At 59.1% G+C, this 16,381-nt stretch overlaps 2 protein-coding genes across 2 annotated transcripts in view; both read left to right on the top strand.

Annotated features, from left to right (window-relative positions):
- Positions 1-4,174, top strand: part of SRRM4 (serine/arginine repetitive matrix 4) — a 39,942-nt gene extending 35,768 nt beyond the window's left edge. The window contains exons 10-13 of the mRNA XM_068412417.1: positions 940-1,143; positions 1,395-1,505; positions 3,166-3,306; positions 3,916-4,174. Of these exons, the coding sequence (XP_068268518.1) occupies positions 940-1,143; positions 1,395-1,505; positions 3,166-3,306; positions 3,916-4,174 (715 nt within the window). The remainder of the gene's footprint in view (positions 1-939; positions 1,144-1,394; positions 1,506-3,165; positions 3,307-3,915) is intronic.
- An 8,137-nt stretch (positions 4,175-12,311) lies between these two features.
- Positions 12,312-16,017, top strand: HSPB8 (heat shock protein family B (small) member 8). Its single transcript, XM_068412428.1, has 3 exons — positions 12,312-13,224; positions 14,373-14,436; positions 15,240-16,017. The coding sequence occupies exons 1-3, from the start codon at positions 12,846-12,848 to the stop codon at positions 15,397-15,399; spliced, it is 603 nt and encodes a 200-aa protein (XP_068268529.1). The 5' UTR covers positions 12,312-12,845; the 3' UTR covers positions 15,400-16,017.
- The last annotated feature ends 364 nt before the right edge of the window (positions 16,018-16,381 follow it).

The raw sequence follows: 16,381 nt of genomic DNA on the forward strand, positions 1-16,381 counted from the left end.
TGGGGCCATGGGGCATCAGGGCAGGGGACAGGAGTCAAACCACCATGGGTCGTCATCAGGAGAGGTGGGTAGGTGCCAGCCTCCATCACCTCCTCCCATTCCTGGGGGTTTGCCAGGTGATGTGGAGGATGAAGGCACTGAAGCGCAGTGGCTGGTACCCAAGGCTGTGCTCAGGCAGTGATGTTAGGGAGCTCTTCCATCTCAGGCCCTCGGGTCTTAAATGCTAAAAGTCAGAGCCAGGATGGGGTCTGGGGGTGGGAGCACTGAATGAGAGAGGAGAGGGAGCCAGGGGAATTGGTGTTAGGAAGAACAAGCACTCAATTTTCAGTCAGAGGGTAAAATTTTAGGGCTGTATATGGGTTTCACATTGTGACTCCAGTGGGATAACTCTGCCTTCACATGGGGGGAGCTGGGATTGCAGCTGGCCCTGGCTGTTGGGAGGCTGCCTTGCTGCTGGGCTCTAACCCCAGTTCATACCCAGGGCACTTCTGGAAGTGGAGGAATTCACACAGCCCTGTCCAAAGGCAACGGGACGTGTCCACTCGTGCTGCTCCGCAGCCAGGCTGAAGCACAGGCCCTTGCCCTGCCATGCTCTGGCTTTCCCTTGCTCTAGCACTTCTCACCTCGCTTTCCCCAGGACCTGCACTGCTCACTGGCCTGACCCGGGCTCTGCCAGCCAGACACCCCTGGTGTGTCGGGCATGGGGCACAAGAGCTGCCCCTCTTGCACAGCCCTTCCCTGGCACAGCCTGGAGGATGAGCTCTCGAGCTCTGACCCACACACGGGGTCACCTGGGGAGCTGGCAGGTCATCTTTGTCCCCAGGTGGGGAACAGGAGGATGGGGGAAGACTTGTCGGTGGGAGTGTGGTGCTCCCCTCAGCCAGGGACCAGTCCCAGTTCAGCCACAGCTTCAGTGACTGTCCGAATATATGTTCACAGAGGGTGCCTGTCCTTGTGTCTCAGCTGTTCAGAGGAGAAGCAGCAAAACTTCCTCCCGTCCCCAACCCACAGCTCCCCGCTGAGGCCATGCTCCCGCAGCGAGTCGTACACCAGCACGGGCAGATCCTCCAGCCGCTCCCGCTCCTCACACCACAAGGCCTCTCCCAGGTACTCCCGAAGCAGGTCCTGCTCTTCAGGAAAGAGGTAAGGCCAGCTCAGACGGCTGTCTCTGTGATCCTGGGCAATGTCTAACCCTTGCAGGCAGGCAGGAGGTGTAAGAGTTTGGGGGGTGCCTAGGGATCCACATGGCTTGGGGTGAACTGGCCACACAGAGCTGATCCAAGACCATGAAATATGGGTCATCTCTTCCCACCATGAGCCCAGATTCAGAGGTGTCCAGTACAGCCTCATGCTCCAGCATCTTTAACTCTTTTATGGTTCTTGCCTATCCCCAGGTCTTCTTCACGTTCCCCCAGCTATTCCTCCAAATCCTGCAAAAAAAGTCCTGGGAGCAGGAGTTCGAGGCCTCGTCGGAGCCCCAGTTACTCTCGCTACAGCCCTAGCAGGTACAGCTGCCTCCTCATGTGATATCTGCTGCCGCACACTTTTCCCCCCCCTCCATCACTTGTTTGGACTCCAGCACACTTGCTGGCTCCTGCCAGCCCCAAACTGCTCCCTCAGCTTCCTCAGTGGGTCCTTTAGTCCTCAGCACTGCGGGGAGAGGGAGCAGAGGGACATGGAGTAAGGCATATGGCCGTATGTTATGATGGCCCTCAGTCCACTGGGAATTTCACACCGTTTATTGCCCCAGAGCTGGTGCTGGTTGCAGAGGGAAGAGCCCAGAGATGAGCCTTTCACTTTGTGTGGGAGAAGTAGATTCCCTATAGCCAAGGAGTGCCCTGCATTAATCCAGGGGAATTTCACACAAAGCGCTCTTGGGGGCAGGTTGCTGGGAGGGAGACCTGCTTTATCCCTGGCTTTGAAGCATCGTGGTATCTCACACTCGGAGCGTGTGGCATGTGAAGCAACGGCTCCTCCGCTCCGAGCCATTGCGAGGGACACGCTATATAGCCAAGAGTGCTCAGATGGCTGCTCAATGGTGTTTGCCAGGGCCTCATGCAAGTGGAAGGTGCCTCACAGGAAAACCCGGGGAGTGCCCCTCTCTATCACGCTGGTGTAAACAGTGGGCAGAGCGTTAGGCTCCGGTTGGGTCTGCCCACAGCTTTCGTCGCCCCAGGAGCCTGCACCAGCCGGCAGCCCCTGCAGCCCTTGTCAGAGAGGGATCTTATTGCAGTAGGGAAAGACACTCTGCTTTTCAGAGTCATGACTTTGTCCAAAACGTTGTCAGGCCCTGGGAAGTACCCTTGCTGCGTGGGCAGATGCCAGGTACCCTCATGCTGGCCCTCACACAGCCTTGCAGGGGAAGCGCAGTCCAGACGATGCTATTCCCTCCACACCCCATAGAAAACACACATCGCCCAGCTCAGCCCTGGAGATGCCTTTGGGCAGGTTTTTCTGGTAATATCTCTGCTGCTGTGAACGTTTTGCACCCTTAAAATGTTATGTTCCCAGGCTCTGATTCCTGCAGGCTGTGACAATCCCTGCACTGGCGTAGGAGAACATTTCCTGCGTGCAAGGATCAGGCCCTTGACCTGTAACACATCGCTTTGCAGATGGCATTGAGCAGAGCGTATGAAGTCAGCTACACCCCACGGAAGGGCCTGTGCTGACGTGTGCAGGAATTCAACAAAAGGAGCAAACCATAGCAACACCGGCACTCCTCCTGGCAAGCCGTGCAGAGCTGCACAGCCCCGCAGGGACGCCAGGGCCCTCCGCTCACGTGGGGCCTGCTCGCAGGGTTGTTCTCGCCGGCTTCTGCAGCACGGCCAGCAAGAGCAGTTTTAGTAGAGCTAAATACAGAGTGCATCCACAGACAGGGGTACAGGGAACCCACCTTAGCTCAGCAGCGCGGGGCCACCAGGAGACACTGCTGAAACGCCCAGACACAATTGTGGGTGCGCATCTGTCCAGCCAGATGAGTGTCTCTTTGTCCAGCTAAGCCAGTGTGCGCAGGGCTGATGCCACCAGAGCAGTTTGCTTAGAGTGGTCTCTTTTGGAGCTGAGTGTCCTCCCCTCATCTGTGCCTTCATGGGGCATTACCTTCATGGCCAAAACCCACCCCACAAAACCCCAGCAGTGACAGTTCCCCATCCGTGCCTTCCCCAGAGACCGGGAGCGAGAGCACAAGAGCTCCGGTGAGAAGAAGTCACACAGGGAGCGGGACCAGCGGTGGCAGCGCTCCTATTCACCCCTGAGGAAGCGCAGGAGAGACTCTCCCAGCCACCTCGAAGCTCGGCGCATCACGAGGTAAGGGGACGTGGTCCCATCGTCTGGAGACAGGGTCTGCGGGTGCTCCTGGGGGGATGTGGGCTGTCCTTGGGTCCCAGCCCTTGCCAGCAGAGGTTGCTCTGGGAGGAGACTGGTTTCCCTGAGCCTGATCAGCAGGCCCTTCTGCCCCTCCTAGAGCTTGGGGACTTCCAGCTAGAGGCAGAGGGAGGATGGGGGGGTCTCATTGACAACAAAGAAAAATGCAGATGAAGTGAGAGCAGGGACTGACCCGGCAGGTACCAGGAGCATCCCCCCACAGGCTTTTTGTTTGACCCTCTCCCGTGGTAGATGAACCACACTGGAGAGAGAGTCAAATATTGACTCTAACCTTCACTCTGAGTCTCTTTGGGACAACATCAGGCAGAGCCTGGCCTCAGACTTGGTGCTTGGAACATTCCCCAGGGCCCTGGGGGCGGGTGGTTTGAATCCCAAGGCCTGTTAGTTACCTGATCTCTTTCTTTTTTTCTTTTAAATAAACACAATCAAATTTTTGGGGAGTGTTGTGCAGACTAAGCAGTGCTTTTTGGAGATTTTGGCAGTAAATCCATCCTTGTGTTGTTGTTAACGCCCATCTCTCTGTCCCCGCAGTGCCCGCAAACGGCCCATCCCCTACTACCGTCCCAGTCCCTCCTCCTCCAGCAGCGCCAGCAGCTACTCCTCCTGGTACAGCAGCGTGAGCCGCTCCCGGAGCCGGAGCTACTCCAGCTACCGGACGAGCCGGAGCCGAAGCTGGAGCAGCAGCAGTGTGGAGGGCAGGAGCCGCAGCCGGAGCTCGGGCCCCCGGAGCAGCCGCAGCAGGAGCAGGAGCTGTGACTCAGGAGGCAGCTCCGACAGCCTCCGTCGCTAAGGAGTTCCCACGGCTCGCGGGCGGCATCGCCTCCAAATTCCTGGCGTTCTCCGCTTCCTTCCCACCTACCTGGCCATCAACAGCAACCATCCCCGATACCGATGTGGCGGCAGTGCCGGGTCCCCCCTTCCTCGGTTGGGAGTAAGAGCCCTCGTGCGCCCAGTGCAGCCCCTTCGCTGATGGGTGGATCCGTCCCAGCTCCCCAGGCCAGGGCTGGAAGAAGGATCGGTGCTTTACAGAGGGTCTGTCACAACAGACCTGCTCCATCCTCCCCGATGTCCCGGTCTCCCCATCGCTGCCGCTCTCCAAAGCACTACCAGCTGGTCCAAAGGGAAGAATTCAGCTCCTTGCTCTTCTGCCAAACCAGGAACAAGCAAATTAATTTCTGTCCGAGGGAGAGACTCAGTCAGGGAGGAATTTGCTGGGAAGCTTTGGTGATGACTGGGGGTGACCTGTCCCCACCAAGGCAAATATCAGGTCCCTTGGGTTTCTTCTCCAGAGTTTCTGCCCACTCTGCAGCAGGTCTCTTCATGAGAGAATATTTATTTATTTATTTGCCAGTCAGCCAGTCCCTGCTATAAATAGAAGGCTAGAAATCCCTCCTGACGTAATTCCCGGGGAAAAAAGGCCATTCCCTCTCTTTCTCCTGCCCTTTCCTACCAGGTATCCATCATCTTTCGCAGGGTTGTCTCATCCCCCCCAGCACTGTTACTTGCTTGCAAACAAACTGCTGAGGTCTGCAGCAGACGTGGGGCCATTGGGGTACAAGGGAGAGGGGAGCTGGTGGCACATGAGGGCACGGCATGGGAGGTGGGGGCCATGGGGTTCCCTTCTCAGAGGAACCCTCTTGCAGTTTGGGTTTAGGTTTTTTCTGAAGGGAGCCGTGCCCTTGGAGTGCAATGCTGGTGGGGCCGTACGGAGATAAGGAGGTAGGAGGATTTCAGGAAATCATTTCTCCTTGAAATGCTAAACCTGGGGCAGGATCAGCAGCCCCATGGCCAGGCCCGCACCGAGCTAGGACAGATGCACTCACACCCCAGTTTGCTGATGGGAGGATGGAGCAGTGCAGGGGGACAGAAAGGGACCCCCACTCACTGCTTGCTTTTGCAGGGAGCCGCAGGCAGCCCAGGAGGGCCCTGCCTGCCCAGGCAGCCCTGGGCCCTGGGGTTTTGTCTCCCTGCCAGCCCAGCTGCCTGCGCAATTACCATGTTTTGCAGGGTAACAAAGGCTTCTCCCAGCACAGGCTGAGCTGGTGCTGAGGAGTTTCTTTCTCTTACAACACCTGGGTGCTTAGAGACGCTAATTTGGGCTTAAGACTTCCCTCCCTCCCTTTTTCCATCCCCTCCCCTTCCATCCTGCATGATTATTAACGAGTTTGGGCTCAGTGAGTCAAGGAGGTGTGTCGTTTGAGTGTCACAGAAATGGCTAAGTGGAGCCAGCATCTGCTGGAGGAGGAGAGGGGGTAGAAAGAAATGCAGCCCTCCCCCAGCTAAAGAGTTACCCACAGCCCCCCAGTCCTGCTGGCAGCAGGTGAAGGGCAAAGCCTCAAGCGGAGGAAGGCCGGGTGCCACGCGGTGTGTGGTGGAGCTGGGCGATCGCCTGAGCAAGCACATAAACCTGTTACCTGCTGGGAAGTACAGCAGCGTGGGGTGTATTTCCACCTGGGTGGTACGAGGGGAAGTTTTATGCCGGGGTCCCTTTTTCCCAGTATCCTTCCTACTGCTGGTCCCCCTTGTCCTGTGCCTTCGCCCCCCCAAAACCCCCCTTTTCCCAGTCCCTCATCCCCTGCCTCACTCCCTGCAGATAATTTGAGGATGAGGGTGGCCGAGGCAGAGAGCAGGGCACTGGGGTGGTCACTGGCTTGGTGGGGACACGTGTCTGTATCCTGAGAGGCCACTTTCTAGGACATAGAGAAAAGCATTCCTGGTAGGGCTGAGCAAACGCTTGAGGGCTGTGATCGAGGGGTCAAAGACGGGGTGTCATTGCAGTGGGGTGCTGCTGCCATGGCCCTCACAGCAGCCCCGTGGCCATCTGCAGTGAGCTCCCTTCTCGTGAAGGGCTGAAAACCTCACGCCTCTTCCCCGAAGAGTCTCTCCCAGTTTGATGCTGAAACGCCCCGTCCTTCTGCTCCCCAGGGAAGACCCGAAGGCAGTGCTGGGAGCCCAAACCCCACATCTACCAGTGTTTCAAGAGTAGCCTCATGCCCCTTAACATCCCCTAACGTGCAACTGTAGCAAGGGAGCAGCGAGCCGGGAGGTCACAAACTGGGGAAGAAAAGAAGAGGGGCTTTGTGCAACTGGTGTAAATACCAAACACAGCGCTGACCTGAGCGCCTTGGGACTGGGGACGGATGATCAAAGCACTGCATCAGGGCAGCAGCACCCGCCGACTGTGGGACAGGAGATTACTCCGAGGGCTGCGCAGGGCTGATGGCTGCTCTCATACCCGTCTGGCTGATCCACGCTCCGAGGACTGCTTGTACAGCCCGTGGCAGCTAAATGCTCCTGGGCGTTCCCGAGCAGATTTGCATTGGAGTAAACCTATTTATTTATTTATCTATTTATTTATTTTTATTATTATTATTCTTATTCTATTTTTAATTGTATGTCAGAATGGATGCAGGTGGTCACCCTTACCAGTATTTATTTATTCTATTTTTTCGGTTTTTTTTTTTTTTTTGGAACAATAAGTTATTTTTGGATCAGTTTGTTTGTTTGAATGTATCCATGCCACTGTTCTCATGTAAAGGTTTACAGCGCTGGCTCCTCTCGGCGAGGTGGCTGGAGGAGTGACGGTCCCTCCTGCTGCCAGCGTGTCCCTTTGTCTGCGCTCTCCGGAGCAGGGCGGAAAGCGTGCGATGGCCAGAGGGACGCAGGGCAGAGCTGTTTGTCTGTTTTGATGTTAAAATCGAGGGTTTCTCATTAGATTTGTGCAGGAACGTGATGGATGCGACCATAGAAACGGGTCTAGGGCCTCACGGAGGTGACAGCGAGGGTCTGCTGGCCGAGCGGCGGGGTGTTCACAGCGCTGCGGGGAAGCCTCGCGCCGGCCGGGTGCCAGCTGGCCACCGCCGCTGTTTCCCTTGGCTCCGCAGCCAGCGCACAACCCGAAACCGAGCTGCCCCGCGCAGGCACCGCTGGTTTCCCGGGAGGATGCCGTCGCTAGGACTCCTCTGCCGTGTTTATCGCCGAGCCGTGACCCACCCATGGAAAAACTAAAGAAGTGAGACCGTGAGAGAGTGATTCGTGCTGAAGACGCTTGCAAAACCCAGCCTCTGGTGACGGGACCCAACCAAATCTGTGTGTGTACGTGTATGTGCGTGTAGATGTATATGTGCACATGTGCATATACATATGAGTTTCCCTCAGTGGTGGTATTTATTTTTTAACTTATTTAAGATTTTTAGTCCCACCTGGAACATCACCCTCCCTGTCCGTGGACAGCTGGGTTTTCCGTCAGTTTGCGAGAAGCCCGTGAGCTTTTCTGTCTCGGTGCCTTTTGCCAGTGCTTTTTTTTTTAATGTTTCGTTCATTCATCGCTTTTATGGATTTTTTGCTCCACGTCTGGCATCTCAGACTGCTGCTGGTGCACTCTGTAAAGAGCAGCGTTCACCTGGTGGAAAGGCAACTCGGTCGTTTCGGTGTAGGAGGATCCACCGCTCGCCTGCAGCCACGGCCTCACCCAGAGCAGCAAGGCTTCAGGAAAGTATCTCAGCCACTTTTTGGAGGCCCTGTCTCAGAGGGTTTTGCTTTCCTCAAAGATGGAGGCTCTTTCCCACCCACGATTTTGTTTCCAACCCACAAGCGCCCCGGTTGCCTTTCCCTGGCAGAGCACACGCTGCAGCACCTACTCCCAAATGTCCCCCTGACCCCACAGTCGTGCCGTCGGCTCTCCCTGCTCCCTGGACCTGCCTTGGCTCTGGGTTTGTCACGACGAGGGAGGCTCGTCCCTCCTCTCCCAACACCAGCACTGGGGCCAGACTCCAGAAAACCCAACACAATCTTTGCAGGTTTGCAGGAAAGCAAAGATAAGGTCTCAAAGCACTGTTGTGTTCTTTCTTCTCTTCACGGGTTACGGCACTCGGTTGAGCTTTGCTTTATGTTGACCACAACTTTTCTCAATGTTTTTGTTGTTTTGGGGGACTGAAGTTGTATCAAACTTGTCTGCAACAGCCAATCAACGTTATTTTGCTATGCATTGTACATATATTGAACAGGCTGAGAGGACTTGGCCTCTGTTTAATATTTATTTCTTCTATTTATTGAGCATTACTTTTAAAAAGCTATTTGGGTCTTGCCGTTGGGTCCATGAAGGTAGGAGCCTTGGAGGTGTTGCCATATACATTGGAGGGAGGTTATGAGACAGATGAATTACTGAGGCTGGCACCTGCCAGCATGGAGGCATCTGGAGACAAATTAGACTTATTTGGAGCTCAACCACAGTGATTTAGGGAGAAACCTCATTTAGATGGAGGTGAGCAAGGCAGGGGAAAATCCTCCATCTTCTTGGATCAGCTTCTATTGACAAATCACAACCCCCTGGAAAGGTGCTGGGCATTTGGAGGCGACAGGCTGGCTGTGGTGGAGGAATGACCCTGCTCTTCCTCCTCCGTGCCGCGTAGGGCTGCTTGTATCGCCAACGATCCCCGGAGATCTCTGATCTCCCACCACTGACCCCCTCTGGGCTCTCAGTGGTTATTGGGGGAAGGGGGGACTTGTTGCCCTTTCAGCGATGCAAGGAAGGGGGTAGGGTTGAAGTGACTTGCTGTGGTCTCTACCAGGAAGCAAGGATGTCCACCCTGCCCCATCCTGAGACCCTTGTCCTTGTGCCATGTCCTCCTGTGCCCCCATCCTCGAGCTTTGGGCCAGAACCAGACGTGAGCTCAGGAAAGGGGGCCAGGACAGCATTGGGGAGGTCTCTCCCATTGTCTCTAACGCATGTCAGAGCTTGGTGCAGGCGTCCTCCCCCAGCTTTGAAAAAAGCACGGGATGTGCTAAAAATCACAACCTGCCCCAGTGTCACTCCACCGATGGCACAGCCATTGTCCTCTTCACCCAAGTGGGAGGTGTTTGTCCTCCATGGGCAGAGCTGCCTGGGCTGGCGGAGGGTGGCCGTGGCTCCGGCATTGGCAGGTGAGGTTCCCGTGGAGCTGGCCAGGAGCCGCAGGGCGCTCAGCCTTGGGGCTATCGGGATATTTGCTTGAGAAAGGGATGGATTCAGGTGCTGAAGTGAAGACTTTGCCCTTTAGTGTCCAGTGGGGTTTTATTACCTCTTTACCAGAAAAGAAAGAATTCTCATGACTTTTGCTGCTACCTGGAAGTTTGCACATGACGGGGAGGGTCTCCGCAGCACCGGTACCTCTGCTGTCGTGGCAACAGCTCCACGGTCAAGCATCCTGACTTTTGGGCCTAGAGAACAACACCCTGAACCTCACCAGCCTTCGAAACCCAGGGAATGAGAAGATCTAGCACAAAGGCCGAGACGTGAGAAAAGCCGTGAGGGAAACAATGTCTCTGTTTTCTTGCCTGTTGGTTGATTCCTCACCAGATGACACCGGCGCGTCTGTTCGTTTGACTTCGCTGTAAAACCCCCTTTGCTCTCCATCGAAATGCATACTGTGTCCTCTAGTCTTCCTAGGGTGTTTGAGTTGTTAGCCTGGTTAGGAAAAGGGTTCCAATAAAGGCTCGGACAGTATTTCCTTCTCATCACAGCCCTGTTTGTCATGTTCCTTTTGGATCCGACTGTGGGCGGTGGTATATTTTGGGTTCTTTCAGCTGCTCCGCAGGGAAGGGCAAGTGCCTCAGCTGCCCAGGACCGGCTCCCCGGGGCACTGGCTGAAGCAAAAAAAGTTGTGGGCTAGTATTTCTGGCAGCTCTCCCTTCCCTGCCAGGCCAGGCTTCCACTGCCCTTTGCCAGCACTTCGGATCCCCCCGCCCTGTTCAGGCACCGGTACCCCAAGCCAGAACCGCAGCCATCTCACCACGGAGGTCACCGTTGGGGCTCGCCGGTGCTCTCCGTGGGGCCGTGCCCTTCCCTGCCCGCACAGCCCTTGCTCCAAGCCCTGCATGGTGCTCCCGCGCCACTGGGTCCCGCTGCGGTCACCTTGGCCGTCTCCACAGGAGCCAGGGTGCTCCCCGGTAAGCAACGGGGTGGGGGGAACTCTCCGGCACTGCAGGTGATGCCCCTCACCCTGGGGTGCTCCCTGGGACTGGCTGGAAGTCCCACAGGGGAGGAGGAGCACTGGGCCAGGTCCCCATGCTGGGCTCAGAGGGGCACCCAGGAAGGGTCTGGCCGCAGCACAGACAGATCCTGGGCACACGGGGCAGCGTCCCCAGGTCACTCAGAGAAGAAGGGAGGCTGCGAGGCTGCTTCGCGCTCCCCAGAGCTGATGTGGGGCCGGCTCGGCGGCGGGAGGCAGCCGGGAGATTTGGAGTGACAACAGGAGCTAAATTGGGATGGCCCAGAGAGGGCGAGAGCCCGCGGGAGGGGATGTGTGACTAATCGGGATAAACAAGGCGACAGGGAGGATTCCTGGCCGGGGAGGGAGGATGGCCTGGAGCTACGAGGGGAAACGCAGAACTGGAGATGTTGGGAGGCTCCTGGAAACACGGCAGGACCATGGGACTGCCCAAAACCTCCTCGGGGCTTGTCCTCCTCTCCCCATGGGCCAGCGTTTGCCCGAGCGGGTGCAGAGCTGGGTGCTGGGGTGATCCCGCTCCCCAGCCAAGGTGAGAGGTGCCCAGCCGAGCTCAGGCTCCGTGTGTGGCGATGTCCCCCAGGACACCCTGCTGTCACCACCGGGTCGCAAGAGCCCTCGTCCGGGCAGGGGCAGCTGGGCATGACAAGGGGGTGGAGGGGGATACTCTGCCCCTCCCTGGCAGCTACCTCCCTGCACCCAGGGGTGCTCAGCCAGCACCTCGGACCTCCCTAGGCATCTCCAGGCATCTCCCTCGGAAGACCCCCGCGATGCCCAGCTGTCCCCATGCATGGGGGGAGCGAAGGAGCTGAGCCCAGGGGAGCAGCCCTGCCCTGCGCCGAGGAGAGGCAGCTCCCTCCCCCAAGGATGCCGCGTCGGTGCAGCGTGATTAATGCCGTTGGAGTGACCAGCAGCTGAATTGCCACCGCGCGGCCTGCGCTGCATTAAAGCCTTCCTGCTGTAATTAGTTCCATCAAGTCTATTAGAAAAATTGCAGATGCTGGAGAGACGGAGCATGAGGCAGAGCCAGGAGGGAGGATGCGGCATGAGGAAGTGGTCCCGTATCCAGCGTGACCCTCATCGATGACATCCCATCCTCCGGCGCATCCCATCACCCACCCGAGCTGTGACTGGACCACCTCCACGGGAATCCCCTCCTTGCCCCCAGGTACCCCCCGCTTGCACAGTCGGGGCCGTGTTGCCCAGGTCGATGCTCGCCGGGAGCTCGCCCGCTGCCGCGCCCCTTCCCACGGCACGCTGCCCGCTCCCCACCGCTGCCCTGTAATTAGCCCTGCCGCCGCGCGGCTGTGATTACCGCCTCGCCCTGCCCGCGCACGGCGACGGCAGCGGGGCGAGGAGGAGGAGGAGGGCGAGGAGGAGGCAGGTGCCGAGCAGCGCCGCAAGGACCCTGGGCAGGGTCCCTCTCCTTCCTGCGGGTAGGGGACGTTTCTGTAGGCTCTCTGGGCAACCCGGGTGGCCAAGACTCTGTATGCCACAAAAGGGGTCCATCCCCTGCCCCAGCATCCCCCAAATATCCACCCTCCGGGTCCTGCCACCCCGTGCCAGGGTGCCACCAGTGACCCATTGCCCGATACAGTGGGCTGCTCGGTGGCACGGGGACACTTGGCTTTACAGTGCGGGTAAGCAGCTTGGCCCAGCCCCACCATGGCGGGTATTTTTAACGGGTGACACTGGGGTGAAAGCAGCCGGCCCTGAGCTCGGGGGCTATTTTGGGCAGCTGGGCTGGGCACAGGGCGCTGGGGGACAGCAGGGGCCGGGGCAGCTGCCGAAGCGCCGTGGCCCCGCGGCAGCCGGGATCCTCGGGCCATCGGGAGAGGTCAGCTGCCGCAGCCCAGATTCTCCACGGCTGTTTCATCCTCTCCAAAATACTCGGCTGACAGGGCAGGAATTGCAAAACACACCTCCCCTCCTCCCAAATCCGTATAAATAGCTCTCGCCCGGCGGCTGGAAGGTTAGAGAAGTTTCTCGGCTGCGAGCTCAGGCATTTATTGCAGCTCTCACCCGGGAGCGGCAGGGAAAGCCGCACATAAAGTGCTGGGGAGCGAGAGGGGAGAGATAAGCTTTTTAATCTCAGGATATTCGGTTTTTATTGTTTTTTTTTTTTTCCTCTCTCACTGAGAAGTTTTATTTTCCTCTCCTGGTCCCTGGGATCGCAGCCAGACAGGAAGCGTTTTCTCGCGGCCAGAGAGCTCCCTCCGTCCTTCCTGCGCTCCTCCGGCTCCCAGGGATTCAGCCCTGCATTGATTTTCTCCGTCGTCCTTCACCTGGTGCCGGGGAAGGAGGGGACCGTCCCTGCGGCGCCCACCCACAGCAGCACCCACATCCCGCCCGGGGTGGATGCGTCTCCTCCGGGACGGGCTCCCCAGGGAAGTTCGCAGCCAGGAGCGGCCGCGCAGAGGCTGAGGCTCCGCGGGAGAGCCCCGGGGACACGCTCGGACCCCTCCGAAGGAAGCCATGGCCGACAGCCAGATGCCCTTCTCCTGCCATTACCCCGGCAGGCGCAGCATCCGCGACCCTTTCCGGGAGCCCGGCTTGACCTCGCGTCTGCTGGACGATGATTTCGGCATGTCGCCCTTCCCTGGGGACCTGACGGCGGACTGGCCCGACTGGGCTCGGCCCCGGCTCACCACCACCTGGCCGGGTCCCCTGCGCGCTGGCATGGCCCGCGCCTCTGCCATGGCCCCCGGCTACGGCGCCTGCTTCGGGGGGTACCCCGAGAGCCGCAGCCCCGTGCCCTTTCCCCGCGAGCCCTGGAAGGTGTGCGTCAACGTGCATAGCTTCAAACCCGAGGAGCTGACGGTCAAAACCAAGGATGGCTACGTCGAGGTGTCAGGTGAGAGCAAAGGCACCGGGGAGGAGGAGGACGGGGCATGAAAAGTAGCCGGTCCTGCCCTGCCCGTGCTGGCTCGAGAAATTGCCTTAAAATGCCAAAAATCACGTTTATTTTAAGGCAGCGGTGGCAGCCCCGTGCTCGGCAGCAGGGCCAGGGCTGCGGTAGGGCTTTGGGGCAGTTCAGGGGTGCCATGGGGGGACCTGGCTCACAAGCCGTGGTGGTTTGCTGCAAAAACGAAAAGGCCAAGGCTCCTTTGGGGTGAATCTCCCCACTTTCTGGCCCGGCCACCTCCCAGCCAGCAGCAGCACCCTGCAGCGAGCTGCCAAGAGGGGCCCCAGCTTGGCTGGGTTAATTATAGCCGGGGTGAGGCCGGCGCGGAGGGAGATTCCCTTTAAAGGGGCCGAGAGAGAGGCAACTCCGGGGCTTGGAAGTGGGGGGCAGCCACCCCACAGCCCCCACCCCTGCCCCGAGAGCCGCCAGCCTGGGGACGAGCTGGCCAGCAGCACGTCCCTAAAGATTCAATTAATGGTGGGGACAGTGGGTGTGCGGTGCACCACAACGGGGGTGCCCACGGGCACTCAGCCCTGAGCATCCCTTCACCCCCGCACCGACATCCTGCATTGCCCCCGAGTGTCCTGGGCTGGGGTCCCCCCCAGGCAGGGGCTGGGGGCTGCCCCCCAGCGTGGCCCTGGGTGGTTATTTGGGGCTCATGGCATCGCAGGGGGAAAACCACAGGGCAGGGGATCTGGGCAGCCACCAGCATGGTTTTAACTTCAGAGATGCCCCAGGCACAGGGACCCCCAGCCTGACAGCACGGTGGAGGAGAGCCCAGCCTGGGGAGCAGGACAAGGCGGGGGGTCACTGCCACCTCCAAAGGCTGTATTACATCTGGGAGCTTTTTCTTAAGCCTCAGCTCTTGGCAGTCTGCGAGACCCCAGGCTCTCCCTGGAAATATGGGTGTGCCATGGCCGGCATCTCCTTCCCCACATAGGAGAGGCTCCCTGAGCCCTCCCCAGAGGGAAGGGTTTGCACTGGGGGAGGGAAACAACTCCTCTGGAAACTGTCCTGTTGGGTTTTGTTGTTGTTTGTTGGGGAAAAAAACAATCTCCTGGTGAGGTGGTGACGTGGGGTGTTGCCCTTCCCTGCAGGCAAACACGAGGAGCAGCAGGTGGAAGGAGGGATCGTCTCCAAGAACTTCACCAAGAAAATCCAGTAGGTACCAGCGGCCCCAGGGTGCGGGGAGCAGGAGGGGTGCGAGGAGCCAGCACATCCCTGGGGTTCAGCAGGGCACGACAGGCTGACACCATCGTCAGCCCCAAAATACATCCCTGTGTGTGAATGTACATCTGTACATCCATGTCTGTCCCGGGATGATGTCAGTCAGATCGCTATCGTGTTGACTCACCATGCCGGCTCTCTTTGGCAGCAACAGCGGCACAGGGCAGGGGGAAGGCGAGTGTGGGGGCAGGCACTGGCCCCGCTGGGGCAGCCCCCGGCCACAGGGCTCCCGGGGATACCCCGCAGAGGCAGCAAAGTGCAAGCCACGGGAAGGGTTTGTCTGGCCGCTGGCAGCAGCTCAGCTTTGCTTTTCCAGCCCAGAGGAGCCCTGCGCATCCCGAGGTCCCGCGGGAAAGCTGGGGCGAGCGCCGCGCTCCTCCTGCCCGCACCGCGGCTCCTTTTACGGGCAAGGCCTGCGCCGCGGCGCCGCCATGATTTACTCCTGCTCTGCAGGAGCCCGAGCGGGGGTGACATCCCGTCAAACACATCTGCTGGGGAGATTAACCAGAGCGCCCGGAGGGGCCAGGAGGCCGCTGTAAATATCCCCGGCACATTCCCGGGCGCTACAGGAATAACCCAGGCTCTGCCGAGCCCCGCGCCGGGGCTGCCGGCTCCCCACGCGCCGGGGGTCCCACGTGGGCTCCCCAAGGGTCGATGCCCACCAGGGATGGGGGGATGCTGTGAGGTGGCCCCCCCCCACTCCCAAACCCTCTCTCACGTTTCCTTCCCTCCCGCAGGCTGCCCTACGAGGTGGACCCCGTCACGGTCTTTGCCTCCCTGTCGCCGGAGGGGCTGCTGATCATCGAGGCGCCCCAGATCCCCCCCTACCAGCAGTACGGCGAGGGCGGCTGCGGCAGCGAGATCCCCGTTGAGAGCCAGGAGGCCACCTGCGCCTGAGCGGCCACCCACGTCCCTCCCGGCAGCCCTCCTCCCCTGTCCCCTCTCCCCCCCGGACCCCCGCTCCCCCGTCCCCTGCGGCGCGGCGGCCGGGCAGCCCCCAGGAAGGGTGACGGGTGCCGCTCGCAGGGACAGCAGCACCCGCCACCCCCCGGGGGGACCAGTGGGGAGCCAGGGCACACAGACCGGGTGCCAGGCCACCGTCCCTGAGGGCCTGGAGCGGTCTGAGGTGCCGGTAGAGATTTTGTGCCCGTGGAGCTGAGCAGAACGGATGTCCTCGTTACGGTTATGTTGTGCTCTGGGTCGCTCAGATGGGATATTTATAACGATAGCAAAAAAGGGCCCTTTTTTCTCTCAAATAGACGTGGAATCCCGTAGCCCTGTGTCTTTTCCTCCTCCGTGGGTTGTTTTTTTGTTAAACTACATCTCTGCAAAGGACGCGCGTCCGGTGGCAGAGCTTGACGGCACGGCCTCCGTCCTGAGAAACGCAAACCGTCCGCGTGGTTCGAACGTTGGTTTTGGGGTTTGGTGTTTTGTTTTTTTTTTCTTTTTTTTTCCAAAGAGAATTTGTGCTTTTACTTGTCAGACCTAAGGAATAAAACCCAGTCGATGTTCTTAGCCTCCGCTTGTCAGGGCTGAGCCCGGCGGGGTGGGCGCAGGGCTGCGGGAGGGCGGTGGGGAGGAGTGGGGATGCCACCATGTGCCACCTCCCAGCCCAGCGCAGGGTCCTCCCCATGGGGGGAAGGAGGAGAGGGGTGTGTGGGGATGTTTGTGCTGATGGGCAGCTGAAGCATTTGCTCAAGCCTTTTCTGCAGCCTGTGAATGCCAAGTCCCGACTAACACTGTGCCAGAGAGGCACCAAGCCCAGCGAGGACCCTGGGCTCATCCTTTCCTTACCCTCTTGAGGGGCTGCAAATGTTTTTCCTGCTCGGGGATGCTAAATGAGCCTCGGAGCTGGGAAAGGCGAGTTGTATCATCCCCA

Source organism: Nyctibius grandis, chromosome 14, assembly GCF_013368605.1.
Source record: "Nyctibius grandis isolate bNycGra1 chromosome 14, bNycGra1.pri, whole genome shotgun sequence".
Lineage (NCBI taxonomy): Eukaryota > Metazoa > Chordata > Aves > Nyctibiiformes > Nyctibiidae > Nyctibius > Nyctibius grandis.